This window comes from Macaca fascicularis, chromosome 19, assembly GCF_037993035.2.
Source record: "Macaca fascicularis isolate 582-1 chromosome 19, T2T-MFA8v1.1".
Classification (NCBI taxonomy): Eukaryota; Metazoa; Chordata; class Mammalia; order Primates; family Cercopithecidae; genus Macaca; species Macaca fascicularis.
This window is the reverse complement of record NC_088393.1, coordinates 58,534,228-58,559,294: the sequence shown is the minus strand read 5'-3', so window position 1 is coordinate 58,559,294 and position 25,067 is coordinate 58,534,228. Positions and strand designations below refer to the sequence as shown.

Here is a 25,067-nt window from a genome sequence, read left to right as displayed (position 1 = left end):
TCATAGATTCATACATTCCTCCACTTATCCATTCACACGTTCATTCATTCATTCAACCAACCAATATGTATTGAGTGCCTACCATGTGCCAGGTACTGTGCCAGGCAGCTGGAAGACAGCTATGAACAAAACAAAGTGCTACTCCTACAGAGCTTGTGTGCTTGGCAGTCCTCAAGGTGCCAAACTCCCTCCTGCCCCCAGGTCTTACATGGGCTGTTCCTTCTCCCTGGAGCATTTCCCCTTCCCTCCCTCATCTTCACCACCTGGCTTATGCCCACTCATCCTTCTGAGCTCAGCTGAAAAGTCACTTGCTCAGGAGCTTCCCTGACCTCTCTCAAACACAAAACTCAATGGATGTTCCTTCCTAGCATTGATCCTAGTATGAGGATCCTAGTATGTGTCGTTATTTTGATTATTTTCTGTCTCTTCCACTAGACCATGAGCTCTTCCAAACCTGGAATTTTAGTCTATTTTGTTCCCAGCTGAATCCCTGGTGCCTAAAAAAAAAAAAAAAAAAAAGCCTGGCACACATTAGGTGCTCAGAAAGTATTTCTCAAACGACTGCATGAATTGAGTTGAATGAATATGGAAGATTCTATCTCTGTCTCCTGGCTCCGTGTCCGGTGCTCTTTATACTGTTCTATACTCCTAGCAGCAGTAGCAAGCAAGTCCTCAAATGGGTCCTAGATGCAAACAGCATAGTGGCTAAAGGCAAGGGCTCTGGATTCAGATCCACTCGGTTTTTTGTTTTTTCTTTTTGTTTTTTGAGACAAGGTCTCACTCTAACTGGAGTGCAGTGGCACAATCATGGCTCACTGCACTCCAGCCTGGATGTAAATGCACATCCATCTGGGGGGATGCAAGAAAGCACAAGGATGGGACTCTGGGCAGCCTCCATTCCCCCACAGCCTCGACTTCTGGGCTCAAGCAATCCTCCCACCTCAGCCTCCCCCCAAGCAGGTGGGACTACAGGTGTGTGCCACCACGCCCGGCTAAATTTTGTAATTTTCATAGAGATGAGGCCTCACTATATTGTCCAGGCAAGTCTCGACTCCTAAGCTCACAGGATCCTCCTGCCTTCAGCCTCCCAAAGTGCTGGGATTACAGGTGTGAGCTACTGCACTTGGTCCAGACCCATACAGTTTTTAATTTCCACTCACACTTTCCAGATGTGTGATCTTGGGCAGGGCACTTCCCTTGCTGAGCCTCAATTTCCTCACTTGTCAAGTCCAGCTAAAGTTTAAATGAGCAAATGCATTTCATTTTTAGTTATGACAACACTAAACACTAGCCATTTTTCCTAAGCACCTTCCGTGAATTTAATTTAATCCTCAAAATAACTCAATGAGATAGAATATGATTCTTTCTTTCTTTCTCTCTTTCTTTTTTTTTTTTTAGACAGAGTTTTGCTCTTGTTGCCCAGGCTGGAGTGCAGTGGCGTGATCTTGGCTCACTGCAACCTCCACCTCCCGGGTTCAAGTGATTCTCCTGCCTCAGCATCCCAAGTAGCTGAGGTTATGGGCATGTGCCACCATGCCCGGCTAATTTTTGTATTTTTAATAGAGACGGGGTTTCTCCATGTTGGTCAGGCTGGTTTCAAACTCCCGACCTCAGGTGATCTGCCAGCCTCGGCCTCCCAAAGTGCTGGGAATACAGGCATAAGCCACTGCACCCAGCCAGAATATGATTTTTTTTTTTTTTTTTTTGGAGACGGAGTCTCGCTCTGTTGCCCAGGCTGGAGTGCAGTGGCCGGATCTCAGCTCACTGCAAGCTCCGCCTCCCGGGTCTACGCCATTCTCCTGCCTCAGCCTCCCGAGTAGCTGGGACTACAGGCGCCCGCCACCTCGCCCGGCTAGTTTTTTGTATTTTTTAGTAGAGACGGGGTTTCACTGTGTTAGCCAGGATGGTCTCGATCTCCTGACCTCGTGATCCGCCCGTCTCGGCCTCCCAAAGTGCTGGGATTACAGGCTTGAGCCACCGCGCCCGGCCCAGAATATGATTTTTAAAAGTAGTATTACCTGCACTTACAGAGAGGGAAACTGAGGCATGGAGAATATAAGTAACCCCTCCAAGGTTGCATGGAGATGGGGGCAGCACTGGGATTTGAATCCCAGTGCTCTGCCCCCAAAGTCACACAACCAGTGCACTACGGCTGCCTCTCTATGCCTGGGCAGCCTTGGAATCTGAGCATCTCTTTGGAAACGTGTCATGGCAGCCTGGCAAGCCCATCTGTGTGCCCATCTCTGAGTGCGTGCATCACAGCATGTCTCTCCCTGTGGAACAGGGCTACCTGTGGACCCTGGGCGGGCCCAGTAGGGTTCAAGAGTCGGGCTGTGAGAGTGAGCATCCAGACCTGCACTAGTGTAGGTTTACACCCACGCATGCTTTCCTGGATATAAACGCACATCCATCTGGGGGGATGCAAGAATCCACGAGGAAGGGACTCTGGGCAAACCTGGGAGGCATTTCTGGGGGTGCTGTGGTAGGCTAATGACTGCAAAATGCACACATAGGCAGCAGTAGGGGTAGGGTGTAATCTAATTAGAGGGAGGGCCCAGGATGCTTGCTTAAAGTTGTATTTGCAGAAGCAGTAAACAATTTTTACTTTGTTACTTATTTATTTTTGACATTTTTATTTCTTGCTCTAAATATTTATTTAATTATTCATATTTATTTTTATTTTTGAGACAGGGTCTCACTTTGTCGCCCAGGCTGGAGCCCAGTGGCACAATCTTGGCTCACTGCAATCTCCACCGTCTGGGTTCAAGTGATCCTCCTGCCTCAGCCCCCCAAGTAGCTAGGACTACAGGCGTGTATCACCACAGCCAGCTAATTTTTGTATTTTTTGTAGAGACAGGGTTTTGTCATGTTGCCCAGGCTGGTCTTGAACTCCTGAGCTCAAGCGATCCACCTACCTTGGCCTCCCAAAGTGCTACAATTACAGGAATGAGCCACCGCACCTGGCCTGTTTATTCTTGAGATGGGGTCATGCTTTGTCGCCCAGGCTGGATGGAGTGCAGTGGTGCAATCATAGGTCACTGCAGTCTCAAAATCCTGGGCTGCAGCAGTCCCCCCACCTCCGCCTCCTGCGTAGGCACACACCACCACACCCACTAGTTTGGTTTTGTTTTGGTTTTTTGTTTTGTAGAGATGGAGTCTCGCTATGTTGTCCAAGATAGTCTCAAACTCCTGGTTTCAAGCGATCCTCCCACTTCGGCCTCCCAAAGTGTTGGGATTTACAGGTGTCAGCCCAGCCTTTGATTTTTACTTAGAGGTTGTATTTATTTGGATGTCACTGATTGAGAGCACTGAGGGGGCCTCCGAGCCACCTCTCCAGGCTATATAGATCTAGATCGAGCTTGTCAAACCCACGGTCTGAGGCCCACATGCAGCCCAGGAGGCTCTGAATGTGGCACAACACAAATTTGTAAACTTTCTTAAAACATTATGATTTTTTTTTGTAATTTTTTTTCTTATCAGCTATTGTTAGTGTTAGTGTATTTTGTGTGTAGCCCAAGACAACAATGCAGCCCAGGGAAGCCAAAAGATTGGACACCCCTGATCTAGACCTCACCCGAGGGATTTAACCTCCATGGGCCTCAGTTGTCTCCTCTGTGAAATGGGAATGTCATAATTGCACCCAAGTGAAAATTAAATGAGAAAATGCTTTCAAAGCACTTAGCACTTCACCACTTATAGGAAGTGACAATTGCCATTAACTGCTATTAATATACCAGAAACTGTTACTCGCTGCTTTTGAGAAATATTCATTAAGTACCTAGTCGGTAGCAATATTTTATCTACACTGACTGGTTTTTCAAACTGTGGATCCCTTAGGAAATAAGTTTATGGTGTGTATTTTGCTGACGAGGAAACGGGGCCTCAGAGCAAGAGGTGCACACAGGCAGGAGTTGGCCCAGGTGGGATTCAAACCCAGGTCCCTGCTAATACCTCTATTCTGGCTGTGGCACCTGTACCTTTGAGTCTCAGCTGCCGCTCCCACCACCGGCCTTCAGAGCGGCTCAGGTGGGAGGGCCTGAAGTCCTGGGTTCCCGGGAAGAGGGGCCTGGGGTCCCTGGACTTCCACCTCTGTGAGATAGCGGGACGGAGACCCTGGAGAAGCAGCACGTCACGATCCCAGATCTCTGGGTCCCCAGTGTGGAAACCCACTGGGTCTCTGCTGCCTTGGTCCCGGGAAATCTCCCTGCTTCCTTGCTGAGGCCAAGTGATTTCGGCTTTCTTGCCGCGGGTTCGGAGTGGGGAAAGGAGGGAGTGCAGGGGGAGGAGCCGCGGACCTGCGACAGTGGCGAGGGGAGGAGCCGAGCCGGCACCGCGGCGGGCGCGCGGGGCTGCGGCGGCGGCGGCGGCAGCGGCGGCTCCGGGTGAGTCCGCTCCTCCCCCTCCCCCTGCCAAAGCCCCAGCCCCAGCCAGATCCCGGGGGTCGGCCCCGGCGCATGGGGGCGGGGTAGATGCAGAGGCGCGTGGATCTTGGGCCCGGGAGTGGGAGCGCTGCAGCCCTCTCTGGCCACCCCGGGGGAGGGGCACGTGGTCCTGGAAGGGGGTCCCGAACACCTGGGTGTACCCCACCCGTCGCCCACCTATCTCCAGCGCGGGGAAATCGTTTCCCCATTCCGTGGCCCCTGAGGACTTAGGGCTCCGTGGCTTTTCGAAGTCCTGGACATTGTTCCCCTCCCCTGCAGCGTCTTGGGACCCCAGCATCTTAACCCCCCCACAACCTTTAAAAAAAAAAAAAAAAAAAAAAAACCATCCTCTCTGCAGCCCGGAGAGGCATTAAGGACTTCAACTCCCAGCAGCCCTGCAGCTCCGGGTCTATGAAGCCGCAGCAGCGCGAGCGCGAGGCCTGCCGGGAATTGTAGTCTCTAAGCCCTTAACGGGAGCTGGGGGCCCTGAGGTGGGAGGGGGTGGCCGGGCTCCCAGTGGGTCGCCTGGGGTAGGGCAGCTGGCTCGAGCAGGACAAGATGTGACTCTTAAGCTGAGCTTTTTCTCCTGGCCTCAGCTCCCAGATCAGACTTCCCCTCTCATTACCCGGCGCGTGGGAACGGGTCCACAGTCCCTTGTCCGCCCTACAACCCCCATGGGCTGCCGCCCGCCGCCGCCTCGGCTGCCACCCAGAACACGGCAGAGATAAGCGCAGGTGAGTGTGACCATGCCTGTCTTAGAGTCCTGGCCTTCTGCAGCACCCCCACGACACCTGTCCATCTGTGAGCCCTGGTCTGTCTGTTCCTAATTCCCCTGCATCCCCTTCAACCTATCTTGATGCCTGGCTCCGAGCCATGTGTCACTAATTCCCCCTCTCCTCACATCCACCTCTCCTTCCTAGCCTCCTCTCATTTATGTGCTCATTGAACCTTCCCTTATGAACCCATGTCTGCCTGCCCAGCCCTCCTCTCTCCTTTTGTCTGTCTGTGATCTCTAGCCATCATCCACTGTCCTTTATTTCCGCACCCATCCATGCTCCCATTCGACCATTTCTCTTTCAAGGATATTTCTGCCCACACTCCTGCCTGCCCCTCTTCACCGTCTCTTGTCCCCTTGTCTCTCGAGCCCCTGTGAATTAATTACATCTCAGTTCATTCCTTGTCACTGTCCATCCCAAGTCTCAATCCTTGACTTTCCTTCTGCCTGCCTGTTCACCTCTTCATCTCTTCCGAGCCTCAGTCTGCCCTTCACATTATCTCTGTCTCCCCTCCCTGTCTGTCTCCTTCCCTCAACTTGGTCCCCATCTCTGCATCTCCACCTTTCCACCCCCAGGCTCCCACCGTACCTATTCACCTCCTCTCTCTCTACCGGCATCCATCCTTCTCTCCTGGCCCTCCCTGCATCTACCCCACTCTGGCCTCCTTGGTCCCTGGACCCTCCAAGTGCTTTCCTACCCTAAGTCCCTGCTCATCCTGTTCCTGCCGTCTAAAATGCCTTTCTCTAAAATGCTTTTCCCCACCCCAGCGCCACTGTCCCCTGCCTGTGGCTGGCTCCATGTCATCCTTCAGGTCTGGGAGAGCCCTCCCTGACCGTCCCCCTCTGAGTTCCTTTGTGATGCATCCTCCGGCTGTGTCCTGTGGAGTGCTTCTGACAGTCAGTCTGAGAACGACAGGTTTGTGTATGTGTTTTTGTTTGCTTGTTTACTCTATGTCTCCTCTCGTTGGATTGTGACACCAGGAGGTCAGAGAACTCCAGGACCTTGTTCTCTGCTGGATTCGCAGCAACCAGCACAGCACGTAGGGCGCAGTTGGTGCTGGAGGGATGTTTGTTGAATGAATGAATGATGAATGGCTGGCACCTTGTCTGCTCATCCCTAACTCCTGTTCCTTCATCTGTGCAGCCCTAATCTTTGTTTCCTCATCTGTCCATCCCTTTATTTGTGCATTCTCATTAGTCCCTTCACTGCCCTTCTCCATCTCTTCCTCCTTGTTCATTTGTCCCTATTCTTTGTCCTCTACTCCATTCACACCCATCTCTGTCCCCTTGACGTACCCAGTCCCTGTTACTATCTCCATCCCTAATTTCTGCCCTCTTGTCTGTCCACTCCTAATTCCTTTTCCTTGTCCATCCCTCTCTAGTACCTGTCACCTTGTCCTTCTTCCTCAAATCTCCATCCCTAATCCATCTGCCCCTAATCTCTGTCTCCTTTGCCCATCCTTCCTTTGCTCGGTGTCTCCTTCCACCCTTATCTCCACACCTGCCCACCCTGCTCTCCCATTCTGTTTCCCATCTGCACCCTTGCCCCATCCCTCCCACGCACAGGACCAGACGGCCACCATGTCAGGAGACTACGAGGATGACCTCTGCCGGCGGGCACTCGTCCTGGTCTCAGACCTCTGTGCACGGATCCGAGATGCTGACACCAGCAACAGGTGCCAGGAGTTCAGTGACCGAATCCGAGGCTATCCCCGGGGTCCAGATGCAGGTCAGCACCCCTGCCTGTCTTGGCCAACCCCCTGCCTGCACTATGGCCGGGCGACTCGGAGCAGAACTGCTCAGCTTTCCATCACTTGCGGGGTCAGTCCCTCACAGAGTCTTGCCCCCATCCTGCCTGCTGCTGCCCCTCTCCCAAATCTCTGATCCAAGGAAAAGGAGCTGTGTGGTCCGCTTTTTGAGTTTTGCCCTGTGGGCCTCCCTCTGACTACCACCACCAAATGCCCCCTTCAGATATCTCTGTGCATCTTGTGTAAATCTCAGGCTCTTGAGTCAGACTGACTTGTTTGGGTTCAAGTTCCATGTCCCTGACTTTTTAAATAACTGCATGGCTGTTGGTAAGTGACTCTACTTCTGGGCCTCAGTCTCCTCACCTGGAAAATGGGGATAATAAAAGGGATGCCTCATCGAGCAGATGAAAGGCTTAAATGATGCAACACCCAGGAAGCACTTAGAACAATGCTGGGCACGCAGTGGTCATTCATTCGATGCTGGGATTCGCTTACTGGGCACCCACTGTGGTCCAGGCAGCACGCGAGGCCCTTTGCACATCTCAATGATTACTCATTGAGACAGTGACCCTTTGTGGAACATACAATCCCCATTTTCAACAGAGGAAACTGAGGCTGAGAAGAGTGAAGTGATCTGTCCAAGGTCACACAGCTGGAAAGCAGCAGGGTTCTGGGAACAAGGAAACATTATGAGTGCCGTTGCCCAGATGAGGAAACGCTGACGAGAGGGAGCATGTGCTGAGTGATTACAACCACAGTCGCATCTGCTGAGCCCCAGGGCAGGGCCTGGCACCACACATGCAGGATGTCCAGGTGACAGTCATGAGGGATAAGGCCGAGAGAGCAGCGGTCACTTGCCCAGAGGCTCGATGGTAGCAGAGGCAAAACTAAATCCTGCGTAGTCTAGTACAGCACTGTAGTTTGGGGGTCCTCATGACCACCATCAGCTTCAATGATTTGCTAGAATCATTGACTCACAGAACTCAGGAAACTGTTTTTGTTTGTCTGTTTGTTTGTTTTTGAGATAGAGTTTCACTCTTGTTGCCCAGGCTGGAGTGTAATGGTGGGATCTCGGCTCACTGCATTCTCTGCCTCCTAGGTTCAAGTGATTCTTCTGCCTCAGCCTCCCGAGTAGCTGGGATTACAGGCGCCTGCCACCACACCTAGCTACTTTTTTTTGTATTTTTAGTAGAGACAGGGTTTCATCATGTTGGCCAGGCTGGTCTCGAACTCCTGACCTCAAGTAATCCACCTGCCTCAGCCTCCCAAAGTGCTGGGATTACAGGCATAAGCCACCGTGCCTGGCCGGAAACTGTTATACTCATGGTTATGATTTATTACAGTGAAACTATACAGACTGAAGTCAGTAAAGGGAAGAGGCACCCAGGGCAGAATCCAGGACAGAGCAGGTGTGAACTTCCAGTCATCCTCTCCCAGTGGAGTGACATGGACAGTGCTTCATTTTCCCAGCAATGACGTGTGACAGCATGCACAGTCTATTACGAACTGGGGAAGCTCACCTGGGCCTTGGTGTGCAAGGTTTTTATTGGGGGCCAGTCCCATATACGTGGCTGATTGCTGGTGTGGCTGACTTCAGTCTCCAGCTCCTCCAGAGGTTGAGCCGGAGGCCTCCAGCATACATCACAGTGTTAGCATAGACTATGCCGCATGATCCAAGGCTCCAGATAAACAAAGACACTCTAATCAGGCAGGACATTCCCTGGGCTTAGAAGTTCCCTCCCAGGAGCTGATCAAGGGCCAAATCTTTCTCTGCACAAGGCGAATCTTCTACTGCACAACTACACCACCTCTCCATGCCCAAATAGCTCCCCGGTCTGTGCAGACAGGAATGGCGAACCTGTCAGGGTGTGTGGGATCCATGTTCTGAGCTGAACAGGGTCTGAATCAGGCTGGCAGTAGGAGAAAGCATCTGTTTAATTTTTCTCCATAATGACCCTGTTTTCTCAACTCACCCTGTGTTCAGGAGGCTCATAAAGTCCTTGCCTCTGGTTTCTAACAGGCCTCCCAGAATGCTCAGTGAGTGTTGGTCACTTAAAAAGGAACACTCTGGGCCGGGTGCGGTGGCTCACACCTGTAATTTCAGCACTTTGGGAGGCTGAGGTGGGTGGATCACGAAGTCAGGAGATTGAGACCATCCTGGCTAACACGGGTGAAACCCCATCTCTACTAAAAACACAAAAACAAAAAATTAGCCGGGCATGGTGGTGGGCACCTTAGTCCCAGCTACTCGGGAGGCTGAGGGAGGAGAATGGCATGAACCCAGGGGGCGGAGCTTGCAGTGAGCCGAGATCGCACCACTGCACTCTAGCCTGGGTGACACAGCGAGACTCTGTCTCAAAAAAAAAAAAAAAAAAAAAAAAAAAAAAAGAAAGGAGCAGTCTGGCCAGGCATGGTGGTGCATGCCTATAATCCCAGTACTTTGGGAAGCTGAGGTGGATGGATCTGAGGCCAGGAGTTTGAGACTAGCCTGGCCAACATAACAAAACCCCGTCTATTCCAAAAATACAAAAATTAGCCAGGCGTGGTGGTGCCCACCTGTTGTCCCAGCTACTCAGGAGGCTGAGGCACAAGAAGTGCTTGAACCTGGGAGGTAGAGGCTGCAGTGAACTGAGATCACACCACTGCACTCCAGCCTGGACGACAGAGCAAGACTGCCTCCAAAAAAATAAAATAAATACATAAATAAATAAAGCACCCTAAGAGGGAGGGGAGAAGGAAACCCAGAGTTCTGCCAGTGCCTGGTATGTGTCCCTGCAGGGCCACTTCCTCTCTCTCAGAGCCTGTTTTCTCATATGTAAAATGGGATAAGTCATTTCAAAGTTATATAATGTCATAAGGATTAATGTCACACACCACTATAGCTTCACTGAGCAGTACAGGACAAGAAGGCATCCCCTTCCTGCTGTGTGTCCCCTAATGTAACTCAGCTGTCCTTGCTGGCAATGGCCTTCCTACCTGCTTCCCCACCATAATCCACTGTCTGTTTGGAGTAGGGATTTTCCCTTTCACTTTGCCAACATCCAGAAGTCCATTTCAAAATAAATTCCCATTCCTTGAAGGTCATTTCTGAAAAACCCCACTCCTGGTACCAATTACTGAAGAATCCCAAAACCTTTGGTTGTAAGAACAATTCTGTACTTGGATTTCTCTGCAAGGCATATCAGCACATATGTCGCATTCAGATTGTGTTAGCTATGGTGTTGATGGTGTTGGACACACATGGTGGCAGCAATAGGATTTATTATTCTAATAAAAATTCACATTTGAACTACTATTTATTGGGAAGCATTGAGGTGTGATAGCATCATGGTGAAGACCATGGGCTTTGAAGCCAGGCTTCCCAGGCTTAAATCCTGACTCTACCACCTACCAGCTATGAACTTTGAGCAGGTAATTACAGGTATACTGATCTCAGTTTTCTTTTGTGGAAAACAGGGATAAATATGTTGCTAACCTCATGTAGTGCCTGGCAGGCTTAAATAACCTGACCCCTATAAAGTACTGAGATATCTGGTATGTAATCACCCCTCAAGATATGTTTGTTATTATCTTCCACATGTGATTTACCTTCTGCATTCCTTCAAACTACTATAAGAGAGAAGAACTGATTTTTCCTACTTGGGAAATAGGAAGTGTAAGGTTCAGAGTGGTTAAGATACGTTCCCAAGGCCACACAGCAAGCGTGATTTAAACCCTGACCTGCCTAACTGTCATGCAGGGTCCCTGCTTCCTTGACCATCTCTGAGCATTTTGCAGGACCTTGGTGCTACCTCACATGTTGTGTTCTCTTATAGAGAGGCACCAAAGTCTAGTGATTAAGAGAATAAAATCTGGAGACAGACTGCTGGATTCAAATCTCAGATCTGTCATTTGTTACTTGTAAAGCTTTAAACAAATCACTGAATCTCTCTGTGTCTCAGTTTCCTCATCTTTAAAATGGTTATGTAGAAATACTGGGCTGGGCACAGTGGCCACATCTGTAATCACAGCACTTTGGGAGGCCAAGGTGGGAAGATTGCTTGAGGCCAGGAGTTCGAGACCAGCCTGGGCAACAGAGCAAGACCTCATCTCTACAAAAAAATTTAAAAGTTAGCCAGGTGTGATAGCAAGTACCTGTAGTCCCAGCTTCTTGGGAGGCTGAGGTGAGAGGATTGCTTGAGCCCAGGAGTTCGAGGGTGCAGTGAGCTATGATCATGCCACTGCACTCCAGCCTGAGTAACAGAGATTCCATCTCTTTAAAAAAAAATACAATACTTACCTTGTAGAGTTGTAGAACATATATTAAGTAATATGTGTAAAGTGCCTGGCACTTGAGATTGCATGGACAATTGCATGGCAAATATGAAGGGTTAACTCTTTGGGGACAGCAGAGGGAGGAGGTACTGTGACCCCATCCTGACCCCTACCTCTGTCCTCATTCTCTCCAGACATCTCCGTGAGCCTGCTGTCGGTCATCGTGACATTCTGTGGCATTGTCCTTCTGGGTGTCTCTCTCTTCGTGTCCTGGAAGTTGTGCTGGGTGCCCTGGCGGGACAAGGGAGGCTCGGCAGTAGGTGGTGGCCCCCTGCGCAAAGACCTAGGCCCTGGTGTTGGGCTGGCAGGCCTGGTAGGCGGCGGCGGGCACCACCTCGGTGCTGGCCTGGGTGGCCATCCTCTGCTGGGCGGCCCACACCACCATGCCCACACCACCCACCATCCACCCTTTGCTGAGCTGCTGGAGCCAGGCAGCCTGGGGGGTTCTGACACCCCTGAGCCCTCCTACTTGGACATGGACTCGTATCCAGAGGCTGCAGCAGCTGCAGTGGCCGCTGGGGTCAAACCGAGCCAAACATCCCCTGAGCTGCCCTCCGAGGGGGGAGCAGGCTCTGGGTTGCTCCTGCTACCCCCCAGTGGTGGGGGCTTGCCCAGCGCCCAGTCACATCAGCAGGTCACAAGCCTGGCACCCACCACCAGGTGAGAGAGGATACTTGGCTGGGGGTCCACTCTGAACTTCTGCTCCTCCTCTGTGTCTCTTTCCCATCTATGGTTCTTATGGGTTCGGGATTTGGAGGGAAATCGGGGTATTGACTCCTGGATCTTAGGGAAAGAGGAGGGTGGGGCCCTAGACTCCTGGCTCTGAGGGAGGTTGGGGCTATGGGGTCTAGACCCCTTGGACCCGAAGGAGTAGGGGACTGGGGGCCTGAATTCCTGGGTCCAGAGGGAGGAGACTGGGGAAAGGACTTCAGGACAGGAAAGTAGAGGAGAATGAGGTTGGATCCCCAAGTCCCTGTGGCACAAGGCAATTCACCCCCTTTCACTCTAAGCCAGGATTGGTAGTGGGACCTGGAGTTCCTTCATTCATTATTCCTCAATATACCTGTAAATGTATATTGAGCACTAATATAAACTAGGCCTGAGCAGGGTGTTAGGAAAACACCGGACTCTGCCCTCCTGTTACTCACAGTGTAGGGGAGGCGGCCCCCAGACTGGCTGTCCTGGTGTAGCTGGGCTGGTGAGGCAGGAAAGCAGTTCAGGGGACCACAGCTGGGAGAAGGCTGGAAGCTTCCTGGAGGTGGAGGTGTCTCAGCTGAGACTTGCAGGCTGAGGGACAGTTAGTCAGGCAAAGAGGCAGGGCTGTGACCTGGGCATTCCAGGTGAAGGGAGCGGCCCAGGCAAAGACAAGAGGAGAACGAGATCATAGTGCATTGTGGGGACAGCCCACACCAAGGGGACAGCCAGGGCACCATGCCTTAGTCACCAAGGCATGAGAATAAGTTTGAAAAAAAGAAAACTTCAGGCTGGGCACGGTGGCTCATGCCTGTAATCCCAGCACTTTGGGAGGCCGAGGTGGCCAGATCACTTGAGGTCAGGAGTTTGACACCAGCCTGGTGAAACCCCGGCTCTACTAAAAATACAAAAAATAATAATAGCCGGGCGTGGTGGTATGTGTCTGTAATCCCAGCTACTCAGAAGGCTGAGACAGGAGAATCTCTTGAACCCAGGAGCCAAGATTGTACACTCTACTCCAGCCTGGGTGGCAGAGTGAGACTCCATCTCAAAAAAAAAAAAAAAAAAAGAAAAGAAAAAAGAAAACTTGAGAGATGTGGCTACGGACACCAGACCACACGGGGCTTTGAGTGCCAGGCTGAGGCTCTGGGACTTTGTCCTGAGGACACTGAAAAGCCATGGGAGGGCTATGAGCAGGGGAGGGGCAGAGTCAGCTCTGGGTATAGAAGGAACCCTCTGGGGCCACATGGGGTGGGCTGGAGGGAGACACTGGAGGCTGAGAGTTCAGGAGAGGACAAGGCCTGAGCTGTGACCAGGACAGTGGGGATAGAGAGGAGAGACGGCCGGGGAGATTAAGAGAAGGGCAGAAGAGGGTTCAAGGAAGGTCTGTGTTATGTGGGGCGTCGGGGGTCCATGGAGAAGCATCCTGGGTCACCAGCTTGAGGCCCAAAGGAGGTTACTGAAAGCTGGTGCATTCACAGGTATAGGCTGGAGCTAGCTTTGAAACGGGGAGAATGAGCCTGGGCGCGGTGGCTCACGCCTGTAATCCCAGCACTTTGGGAGGCCGAGGCAGGCGGATCATCTGAGGTCAGGAGTTTGAGACCAGCCTGACCAACATGGTGAAACCCCGTCTCTGCTAAAAATATAAAAATTAGCCAGGTATGGTGGCACACACCTGTACTCCCAGTTACTCAGGAGGCTGAGGCAGGAGAACTGCTTGAACCTGGGAGGCAGAGGTTGCAGTGAGCCGAGATCATGCCTTTGCACTCCAGCCTGGGCAAGAAGAGCAAAACTCCGTCTCAAAAAAGAAGGAAAGAAGGAAAGAAAGAAGAAAGGGAGGGAGGGAGGAAATGCCCCCAGATACCAATGGGGAAACTGAGGCTCAGAGAGTCCAGTGGCTCCCTCAAGCTCACACAGTGAGCAAAGGAGGGCACTTGTGGCCAGCTGGCTGGGTGACAGAGGGAAAGGCAGGGAGGAATCTCTCAAGTGTCTGCATGCAAAGATCAGAGTCACTGACCTCACCTTGGTCTCCCCACCCCCTACAGGTACCCAGCCCTGCCCCGACCCCTCACCCAGCAGACTCTGACCTCCCAGCCGGACCCCAACAGTGAGGAGCGGCCACCCGCCCTGCCCTTACCCCTGCCTGGCGGCGAGGAAAAAGCCAAACTCATTGGGCAGATTAAGCCCGAGCTGTACCAGGGGACTGGCCCTGGTGGCCGGCGGGGTGGGGGGGCCCCAGGCTCCGGAGAAGCAGGCACAGGGGCACCCTGTGGCCGCATCAGCTTCGCCCTGCGGTACCTCTATGGCTCAGACCAGCTGGTGGTGAGGATCCTGCAGGCCCTGGACCTCCCTGCCAAGGATTCCAACGGCTTCTCAGACCCCTACGTCAAGATCTACCTGCTGCCTGACCGAAAGAAAAAATTTCAGACCAAGGTCCGGAGCAGCAGGCTGGACACCGGGGTCCCACAGAGAGGGAGCTAGGAGTCTGGACTCCTGGGTCTGAGGGAGGAGGGGCTGGGGTCCTGGACTCCTGGGTCTGAGGAAGCAGCAGCTGGGAGCCTGGACTCCTGGGTTTGAGGGAGGAGGGGCTGGGCCTGGACTCCTGGGTCTGAGGGAGGAGGTGCTGGGTCTGGACTCCTGGGTCTGAGGGAGGAGGTGCTGGGTCTGGACTCCTGGGTCTGAGGGAGGAGGTGCTGGGTCTGGACTCCTGGGTCTGAGGGAGGAGGGGCTGGGCCTGGACTCCTGGGTCTGAGGGAGGAGGGGCTGGGTCTGGACTCCTGGGTCTGAGGGAGGAGGGGCTGGGGTCCTGGACTCCTGGGTCTGAGGGAGGAGGGGCTGGGCCTGGACTCCTGTGTCTGAGGGAGGAGGTGCTGGGTCTGGACTCCTGGGTCTGAGGGAGGAGGTGTTGGGCCTGGACTCCTGGGTCTGAGGGAGGAGGGGCTGGGGTCCTGGACTCCTGGATCCTGTGGAGGAGGGGCTTATGGGCACGGTGTCTTGTCTCCTGTCACCCACCACCACCAGGTGCACAGGAAGACCCTGAACCCCGTCTTCAATGAGACGTTTCAATTCTCGGTGCCCCTGGCCGAGCTGGCCCAACGCAAACTGCACTTCAGCGTCTATGACTTTGACCGCTTCTCGCGGCACGACCTCATCGGCCAGGTGGTGCTGGACAACCTCCTGGAGCTGGCCGAGCAGCCCCCTGACCGCCCGCTCTGGAGGGACATCGTGGAGGGCGGCTCGGTCAGTGGCCCCCTCCCCTGACCTTCCCCTTCCCAGGGCCCTGAGCGCCCCCCAGGTTGCAAGTCCCCTGCCTTCAGACTTCATAACTTCCTCACTTCCTGTCCCCGCATTTTTCTGTTAAAATGTATCACACTGGGGAAGATTGCAAACTTACAGGCAAGAATAGAGAATGGGCCGGGCGCCATGGCTCATGCCTGTAATCCCAGCACTTTGGGAGGCTGAGGCAGGCAGATCACTTGAGTTTTGGAGTTCAAGGGCAGCCTGGCCAACATGGAGAAGCCCCATCTCTACTAAAAATACAAAAATTAGCCAGGCGTGGTGGCACATGCCTGTAATCCCAGACACTCGGGAGGGAGAATCGCTTGAACCCAGGAAGTGGAGGTTGCTGTGAGCAGAGGTCATGCCATTGCACTCCAGCCTGGGCAACAAGAGTGAAACTCTGTCTCAAAAACAAAACAAAACAAAACAAAAAACAACAGAGAATGATACAATAGACACCCTTCCTCTCCTCAACGTCGCCAAATATTAGCATCAGGCCTGGATCCGATTTTCCAACCTCCCACCCCCTTTGCCATCGGATGCCTTCCTGCCTCAACCCCATGACTTCTCCCCTCTCCCCCCAGACTTCTGACCTTCCAACTTCCTTTCCAAGTTCTGGACTTCTAGAAGCCCCAATCCCTCTCTAATCTCTGAACTTCTGAATTTTCCCAACCCCTGACATGGGAACTCTTTCATATTCTCACCCTCTGTTTTTTCATGGTCCCTGCCCAAATCCTGATAGCCTGATCCCCCAGGCCTCCGCCATCCTGGGATCCCCAGTATCCAGACACTCCCCAGTTCTCCCAGCATCCAGATCACAGGGCCCAATGGCCTCTTCCTTATTCCTTATGACCCCTGCCCTCTGGCACCTCGTTGTCCCTGTACCTCCAATCCCTCCCCAGCCCCACTCTTAGGTACTTGTTGTGTGTGTGTCCTGAGCTCTTCTGCCCCAACAAATCTCAGATCCTCAACTCTACAGCGCCCCCCATTCCAATCTGATCTGTGGATTATCCAACATTCCAGTTCTCTGCCAGTCTGGGGTAGCTGTGTGTCTGTTGTGGGGAGGGTGGCCTTCATATCAGGAGAGGACTAGATCTCCTCAAGGTCCTTTCCTTCTCTGAGCCTCAGTTTCCCCATCTGTCCAATGACAGATGTCCAGTTGAGCTGGGTGCCTATAGCTCTTCCTCTAGGCTTCTTCATGGTGCTCTCCCCAGTCTTCCTGCTTGGCCCCCCAAGCCCAGCCTTTGGGATTGAAGTGCCCAGTTCCAAGGTCCCTGTTCCCAGGGCCCCATGGGTTCCACCAGCTCCTGCTCCCGGTCATCAGCCGTGACAGCCCCATCCCAGGGCCTTCTCTCTGTATCCATGCTGGCCTCATTCTTGTGCTCACCCTTCTCATTTTCTCTCTCCATCATCATCACTTGAAGTTTTCCTCACTCATTCCACTGATTCGTATATTCTCTCTTTCTCTTTCTCCCTCTCTCTCTCTCTCTCTCTCTTTTGAGTCAGAGTCTCCCTCTGTCACCCAGGCTGGAGTATAGTCGTGCAATCTTAGCTCACTGCAACCTCCACCTCCTGGGTTCAAGTGATCCTCCTGCTTCAGCCTCCCAAGTAGCTGGGATTACAGGCATGCGTCACCACACCCGGCTAATTTTTGTATTTTTAGTAGAAATGGGGTTTCGCCATGTTGGCCAGCCTGGTCTCAAACTCCTGAGCTCAAGTTATCCGCCCACCTCAGCCTCCCAAAGTGCTTGGATTACAGGCATCAGCCACTGCACCCAGCCTTCATTCATTTCTTCAACCACTGTTTTTTCAGGAGCAGGGCCTGGGGACCCCAGACAGCCCTCGGCAGCTCCAGGTCTAGGTGGCTGGGCCTTGTGTCAGGGGCTAGGGTTATGGGGAGGCACAGAAGGAGCTGTGCAGGGCTGTAGGGGAGCTGGGAGCTTGTGGAACGAGGAGAGGCTCAAAGGCCAAGGAGGAGGTAGAGGGAAGAATGTTCTGGCAGAGGGGCAGCCTGGACAGAGGCCCTGACGGGAGTGAGTGGGGAGTCCAGGGCCCTGGGCTGGCGCAGCTGGGAGGCTGCAGGGCTGGGCCGGGTTGGTCAAAGCTCCCAGCTAGCCCCAGCATGGCTCCAGCCTGTGTGTCAGGGTTGGGGGCGGTCCTGGAAACTTCAGTGGAGGCTGATGAATCTGCCCTCTCAGGCTGGTGTGTGTGTCTCTGCTCCGTCTTTGTCCCACTCTGTCTCAGTCCATCTCTCTCTGTCTCTCTCTTTCGGTGCAGGGACTAGGGTGTCTAAGTCTAGGTTTCTCTCTCACTCTCTGCTCTCTGTCCCTCCACTTTAATTCCAGGTAACTATCACTGTCTCTGGGTCTTTATACACCCCAACCCACTGTCTCTGTCCCTCTCTCTCTCCGGACCTCTGTCTCTCTCTGGGTCTCTCTCTATATATCTCTCTCTTTCTCTCTCTCTAGGTCTCTGTACTCCCTCTCTCTCTGGGTCTCTATCTCTCTCTCTCTGGGTCTCTGTCCCTCTCTCTCTCTGGGTCTCTGTCTCTCTCTCTCTGGGTCTCTATCTCTCTGTCTCTGGGTCTCTTTCTCCCTCTCTCTCTGGGTCTCTGTCCCTCTCTCTCTGGGTCTCTGACCCCCTCTCTCTGGGTCTCTGTCCCCCTCTCTCTCTGGGTCTCTGTCCCCCTCTCTCTGGGTCTCTGTCCCCCTCTCTCTCTGGGTCTCTGTCCCCCTCTCTCTCTCTGGGTCTCTGTCCCCCTCTCTCTCTGGGTCTCTGTCCCCCTCCCTCTCTGGGTCTCTGTCCCCCTCTCTCTGGGTCTCTGTCCGTCTGCCTCTGGGCCTCTGTCCCTCTGACTTTAGAACTTTGCCTGTGGGTCTGTCTTTCCAGCTGCATCCCTCAGTGTTTTGGCTTCTGTCTCAGTCTATTTCTCTCTGTGTTTTCTCTCTCTCTCACCTTCTCTCTCTCTCCCCTCACTCATGCTTCTTCCAATCTTCCCTACAGAACAAATAGGCTTTGACGGTCATGGGCAGCTGTGGCCAGGGAGTTACTGGGTCTTGGCCCAGAGTCAGATTGTTAAGTGGATGGGAAGCCTGAGCCCGGATGTCAGGGTGGAGAGCGGGAGGCTCCAATGGGAGAGAAAATCAGGGAGAGTTGAAGAGGGGCTGAGGCAAGATATCACTGACCTTTTCCCCACCTGCAGGAAAAGGCAGATCTTGGGGAGCTCAACTTCTCACTCTGCTACCTCCCCACGGCCGGGCGCCTCACCGTGACCATCATCAAAGCCTCTAACCTCAAAGCGATGGACCTCACTGGCTTCTCAGGTGAGGATCGTGGATCTGAGGGAGGAGGGGCCGGGGATCTGGACTCCTGGGTCTGAGGGAGGAGGGGCCGGGGATCTGGACTCCTGGGTCTGAGGGAGGAGGGGCCGGGGGATCTGGGCTCCTGGGTCTGAGGGAGGAGGGGCGGGGGATCTGGACTCCTGGGTCTGAGGGAGGAGGGGCGGGGGATCTGGACTCCGGGGTCTGAGGGAGGAGGGGCTGGGGATCTGAACTCCTGGGTCTGAGGGAGGAGGACCTGGCGTCTGGACTCCTGGGCCTGAGGGAGGAGGGGCTGGGGGTCTGGGATCCCGGACCTCTGGGTCTGAGGGAGGAGGGGCTCGGGGACTGGGGTCTTGGACCCCTAGGTCTGAGGGAGGGAATCTCTGTTCCTTGCTTCATTGCTGTTCCCAGACCCCTACGTGAAGGCCTCTCTGATCAGCGAGGGGCGGCGTCTGAAGAAGCGGAAAACCTCCATCAAGAAGAACACGCTGAACCCCACGTACAATGAGGCGCTGGTGTTCGACGTGGCCCCCGAGAGCGTGGAGAACGTGGGGCTCAGCATCGCCGTGGTGGACTACGACTGGTGAGGGGCGCGGCCCGGGTGGGGGGCAGGCAGGAGGGCTGGGGTGGGGACAGGCCCTCCCACCGCCCTCCTCTGGTCTTTACCGACCCCAACCCCCAGCATCGGGCACAACGAGGTGATCGGCGTGTGCCGCGTGGGCCCCGACGCTGCCGACCCGCACGGCCGCGAGCACTGGGCGGAGATGCTGGCCAACCCCCGCAAGCCCGTGGAGCACTGGCATCAGCTAGTGGAGGTGAGTGGGGTCCCATACCCACCCCTGACAAGCACCCGTGCGCCCTCGGCCCCTTCATCCATGCAATGAACGCCCTGCATGTTTATAAGCCACAGAACCAGGCATCCTCGGTTTCAATCCCTGCTGTGCCAACTTCAGCTGTGTGGCTTAGAGCCAGTTACCCAAGCGCTCCGTGCCTCAGTTTACCCACTAGGAAATGGGACTGTTGATAGCATCTTCTGTTAGGATAGAGGTGAGATGTGCTGAGTTAAACGTTCTGTAAGTGGTCGCTGCTGTTTTTACCCATGAGGCTAAATTGAAAATAGAGGGGGCCGGGCGCGGTAGCTCACGCCTGTAATCCCAGCACTTTGGGAGGCCGAGGCGGGCAGATCACCTGAGGTCAGGAGTTCGAGACCAGCCTGACCAACATGGAGAAACCCCTGTCTCTACTAAAAATACAAAATTAGCTGGGTGTGGTGGCACGTGCGTGTAATCCCAGCTACATGGGAGGCTGAGGCAGGAAAATCACTTGAACCTGGGAGGTGGAGGTTGTGGTGAGCCAAGATGGTGCCATTGCACTCCAGCCTGGGCAACAAGAGCGAAACTCCGTCTCAACAATAACAACAACCAAAAAAAAAAGAAGAAGAAGAAAGAGAAAGGAAGGAGGGAAGGGAAGGGAAGGGGAGGGGAGGGGAGGGGAGGGGAGGGGAGGGGAGGGAAGGGAAGGGAAGGGAAAGGAAAAACAGAGGAGAAAGTGGGTGAGAAGATGGAGATGGAGTGGGGTTTTTATTTGTTTTGGTTTGTGTTGTGTTAAGAGCAGGCTGTGAAAATTACTTGGTCATAGCATACTGAGTGGATTTTTTTTTTTTAATGGGGCCAAGTGAGGTGACTCACACCTGTAATCCCAGCACTTTGGGAGGCTGAAGTGGGAGGATCACTTGACCCCAGGAGTTCGAGGCCAGCCTGGCCAACATGGCGAAACCCTGTCTCTACTAAAAATACAAAAAGCAGCTGGGTGTGGTGGCGGGCGCCTGTAATCCCAGCTACTCGGGAGGCTGAGGCAGGAGGATCCCTTGAGCCCAGGAGTTTGTTACTGCAGTGAGCTATGATCTCACCACCACACTCCAGCCTGGGCAATGGAGCAAGAAACCCTCTCCTTAAAAAAAAAAAAGCAAGTATATAGGGGCACACACATTTCCTTTGGAATAGCAGTCTAATGTGGCATGAGACTGGCCCTTTTTAAAAATTTGATATTTTGTTCATCATGGATTTGTTTTGCATTAATTTTGATTTTTAAAAAATATTGCATCATTATTATTATTATTATTGAGACAGAGTCTCACTCTGTCACCCAGCCTGGAGTGCAGTGCTGCAATCTTGGCTCACTGCAACCTTCCCCTCCCTGAGTCCAAGTGATTCTTCTGCCTCAGCCTACCAAGTAGCTGGGATTACAGGCGTGTGCCACCTCACCCAGCTAAATTTTTATTTTATTTTATTTTATTTTATTATTTTATTTATTTATTTATTTTGTAGAGACAGGGTTTCACCATGTTGGCCAGGCTGGTCTCAAACTTCCAAGTGATCCACCCACCTCGGGCCCCCAAAGTGCTGGGATTGCAGGCACGAACCACCGCACCTGGCCAATATTGCATTAAATATTATTTCTGTTGATTGCTGCATTTGGGGCACACATTTACATTTAGCACCGGGTGAAACTTTCCACATCACCAGACTGAGTCCGGCCCTGCCATGGGTTTTTTTCCAGTGATGATGAGGGACCGAGCAGCTGGGCACAGAGCTCAGATTTGAGATTGGAAAAGACGAGGACTCTACTAAGGTGGATAGGATGGAGGCTACTCCCTCCTTCTGTCATTCACTCATTCATCCATTCATTAATTCATTCCACAAACCTGAGGAGTTTCTGGTGAGCCACTGCCCATGTTGGGCAACACTGGCGGCACAGAGTCTGGGCCCAGCCCTGACACTGCCCATGAATTTCAGCCCCTCGTGCTCCCTGTGGCCTCAGAAGATCCTTCTACACCCAGAGCTTCTCCTCCCCTTCCTTGCTCACAGCCCTCCCATGGCTCCCCAGTGGCCCCAGGACAGAGTCTCAGCTCCTCTGATGCCATGCAGGACCTGCCGCACTCATCCCTACAGCCCCATCTCTCCTCGCATTTGCAGAGACGCCTATTTTTTGTGCCTCCATTTCTCCATCTGTAGAATGGAATCGTAATACCATCTGTCCATCACTTCAGGGCCAAGTGAGAAAGCGCGCCCTAAATAATGAAACAGGATTGACGTCTTCTCCTGTTGATGATTAGCGTCTGTTTCAAATCTCTGTCCCTCACTCCTGAACCTTCTGGACTTTCTCCTTTAGGAAAAGACTTTGACCAGCTTCACAAAAGGCAGCAAAGGACTATCAGAGAAAGAGAACTCTGAGTGAGGGGTAAGGAGCCTGGCCACAGGAAGGGGCTGGGGGTGGAGATGCCTGAGTCTGAGGGAGGAAGGGCTGAGGGTCTGGACTCCTGGGTCTGAGGGAGGAGGGACAGGGGTCTGGACTCCTGGGTCTGAGGGAGGAGGGGCCGGGGGCCTGGACTCCTGGGTCTGAGGGAGGAGGGGCGGGGGGCCTGGACTCCTGGGTCTGAGGGAGGAGGGGCGGGGGGCCTGGACTCCTGGGTCTGAGGGAGGAGGGGCCGGGGGCCTGGACTCCTAGCTCTGAGGGAGGAGGAGCTGGGCCTGGGACTCCTGGGTCTCTGGGTGGTGATGGAGCTGCAGGAGGTCGTGACGCAGTTCTCTGCCGTCGCCGACCCCTCCTCTCCTGCTCCATCGTGCAGGTCTGGCCTAGGCCCGGGATCGGACCAGGCTCCCTCAGGATCCCATCCTTTCCTGCCCGGACCGTGAATTCATCTCCTTGAAGCCATAACGTCCGAGCTGCTGGTGCAGGGCAGCCCTGGCCCTAGGTTTCCTACCCCTGGAAGCGAGAGGATGGGAGGAGGCCGGCCCAGCTCCTTCTTTCAGGGTGGGGGGCATTCAGCCTCCACTGTGTCTGTCTTTTCTTCCCTGGGGCTCCCCCTTGGGGCGAGGGGCCATGCATGTCTGGGGGACCCCTGCCCCCCAAAGCCCTCTGTCTGTCTCTGTCACTTTGCTGTTTGTCCAAGACTTGGTGTCCCGACCCTTGTTCTCGCCGTGAATGTCAATGGGCCAATCCTCTCTGTCCTTTCAGACACACACACACCTGTGTCCACCCCTTCTGTTCGCCACACCCCGCGTCTGGCCGGTCCCCCCACTGCTGCTGCTATCAACGCCAGAATAAACACACTCCGTGGGTCTCACTCCACCTGGGCCTCCTGTCCTCTCTGAGACTAGGAAGCTGGATTGGAACATGCTGGCTCTGCAATAGACAAATTTGTGTTTCTTTCTATGACTGGGCAACTTAATGATCTCGCTGAGCCTCAGTTTATAAAAATGGTGTTAGCCAGGATCATTGTGAGTACAGAACACAAAATTCAACCCAAAACCATAAACAGAATTGAAAGACCTCTGTCCATGGAAAGCCTATGAACACAGAGGGACTTCAGGCATGGTTAGATCCAGGTGTTCAAGGGATTCTTTCACTTCCGCTTTCCTCTTTTTTTCTTGGATGGAGTTTCACTCTTGTTGCCCAGGCTGGAGTGCAGTGGTATGATCTGGGCTCACTGCAACCTCCTGGTTTCAAGCGATTCTCTTGCCTCAGCCTCCTGAGTAGCTGGGATTATGGCCGTTTGCTACCGTGCCTGGCTAAGTTTTTGTATTTTTAGTAGAGATGGGGTTTCACCCCGTTGGCCAGGCTGGACTCGAACTCCTGACCTCCTGTGATCTGCCCGCCTTGGCCTGCCAAAGTGCTGGGATTACAGGTGTGAGCCACTGCGCCTGGCTATTGACTTCTCTCTCAGGTGTTTGCAGTGGCAATGAGATGGCCACTTGGAGCTCCAGGTGTAAAATGCTGTATCTGTTATGATACCTTTGGCTGCAAAACAAACAAACAAACAAAAACTTCTCCACTGAAAGAGCTTAAGTGAAACGATTTTTTTCCATGTTTGCATATCAGATTTTTCAAAGACAGTCCCAGGGTTGGTTCGGCTGCTCAACAACATTAGGCTTTAGCTGGCATCTCTGAGATTGGTGTTCATTCCCCTCCTGAGTACAAACTGTCTATAGCAGCATCGTGTTCTCACACACTGGCATCTAAAGCAGGCAGTGTAGACCGGGGCCTCCCCTTCTGTGTTCCCCTTTTTTCCTCCACAGAATAATTCTCCTTATTTCTCTCTTGCCAGAACCCGGCTGTGTGGCTACCCCGAGTTGCAGAGCGGTCTGGCTAGTGAACATCTGTCATTTCCAGTCCCCATGGTGGGGTGCGGACTTTGCCTAGAGGAAGCATGGGGAGGGGAACTATAGTTGGGTAGGAAATTAACAGGATCTGCTGCCATTGCAAGAAATTAACAAGACTTGTTGTAATTGCCTTCAGAGAGATAACTTCAGAGGAAACAATGTGAGAATCAGCTGTCTCTCAGCTGCTGTGTCATTCAGGAACACGATTCTGATTGGTCCAGCTCAGACCTTGGAGACACCCCGGGCCAATCATTGGGTCCAGTTTGGGCAGACTCTTGGGCCCGCCTCCTGCCTTTGCTGACTCCTCCTCTTCCTCTCCTGACCATCTTGCCCGGGATTGGTCCAAAGCCCTTCAGGACCTTTTTGCTGGAGGGATGAATTAATCTCCTGGAAGCCAGTAGGCCTGCACTGTGGCCTGGGCAGAGGCATTGGTGAGGTTGCTTCCTTCTGAGGCTCTGATGGAGAATCTGGTTCCCACCTCCCACCTACCTCCTGGTGGCTGCTGGCGATCCTTGGCCTTCCTTGGTTCATGGAGGCATCGCTCCGGTCTCTGCTTCTGTCTTTGCATTGCCTCTTCCCCTGTGTGTCTCTGTGTCTCAAATCTCCCTCTGCCTTTCCCCTATACGGACACCTGTCACTGGATGTAAGAAACCACTCTAAATCCAGGATGATGCTGTTTGGAGATCCTTGATTACATCCCAGAGACCTTTCCTCTAAATAAGGTCACACTCACAGGTTCCAGGGCACGGGACATGGGTATATCTTTCGGGGGCCACCTTTCAACCCACTGTAACCGCCTTGAAAAACAGTCGATCAGTTTCTTATAAAATGAACACAAACTTACCATATGACTCAGCAATCCTGTTCCTAAGTATTTACCAGTAAGAAATAAAAACATGTTCATACAAGTATTCACAACAGCTTTATTCATAATAGTCCCGATCTGGAAAAGCAGAAATGACATGACTGTTCATCAGTGGGAGGGTGGATGATCAAACTGTGGTATGCCCACAGGATGGAATACGACTCGGCCATAACACAAACCACCTGCCAACAGGCATAGCACCATGGATAAATCTCAAAAACATGATGTCACGTGATATAAGCCAGACACAAGGGTACATACTGTAGGATTCCAGTTACATGAAATTGTAGAAAGAAAACACTAATATGGGCCGGGCATCATGGCTCATGCCTGTAATCCTAGCACTTTGGGAGGTTGAGGCAGGCGGATTACTTGAGATCAGGAGTTCAAAACCAGCCTGGCACCTGTAATCCCAGCTACTTGGGAGGCTGAGGTAGGAAAATCGCTTGAACCAGGGAGGCGGAGGTTTCAGTGAGCCGAGATCACACCA

The 25,067-nt window shown here is 53.1% G+C and overlaps 1 protein-coding gene across 6 annotated transcripts; it reads left to right on the top strand.

Moving 5' to 3' along the window:
* Positions 1-4,326: 4,326 nt before the first annotated feature.
* SYT3 (synaptotagmin 3) lies at positions 4,327-24,623 on the top strand. 6 transcript variants are annotated; one of them, XM_005590026.5, is made up of 11 exons: positions 4,327-4,382; positions 5,018-5,155; positions 6,763-6,925; positions 11,393-11,918; positions 13,997-14,384; positions 14,973-15,191; positions 18,433-18,553; positions 18,962-19,133; positions 19,233-19,365; positions 21,722-21,790; positions 22,179-24,623. In XM_005590026.5, exons 3-10 carry the CDS (start codon positions 6,778-6,780, stop codon positions 21,785-21,787), a joined length of 1,773 nt encoding a protein of 590 aa, XP_005590083.3. In that variant the 5' UTR covers positions 4,327-4,382; positions 5,018-5,155; positions 6,763-6,777; the 3' UTR covers positions 21,788-21,790; positions 22,179-24,623. The 6 variants fall into 6 exon arrangements, with proteins under 6 accessions (XP_005590083.3, XP_073880492.1, XP_045236981.2 ...); XM_074024391.1 differs by having other exon boundaries at positions 6,579-6,925; XM_045381046.3 differs by having other exon boundaries at positions 6,395-6,925.
* The last annotated feature ends 444 nt before the right edge of the window (positions 24,624-25,067 follow it).

Coding starts and splice junctions, on each gene's coding strand:
- SYT3 (XM_074024392.1), top strand. CDS start 6,277: ATGAATGATGAATGGCTGGCACCTTGTCTGCTCATCCCTAACTCCTGT. Junction 11,919..13,996: donor AGCCTGGCACCCACCACCAG/GTGAGAGAGGAT, acceptor CACCCCCTACAG/GTACCCAGCCCTGCCCCGAC. Junction 19,134..19,232: donor GCCGTGGTGGACTACGACTG/GTGAGGGGCGCG, acceptor CCCAACCCCCAG/CATCGGGCACAACGAGGTGA.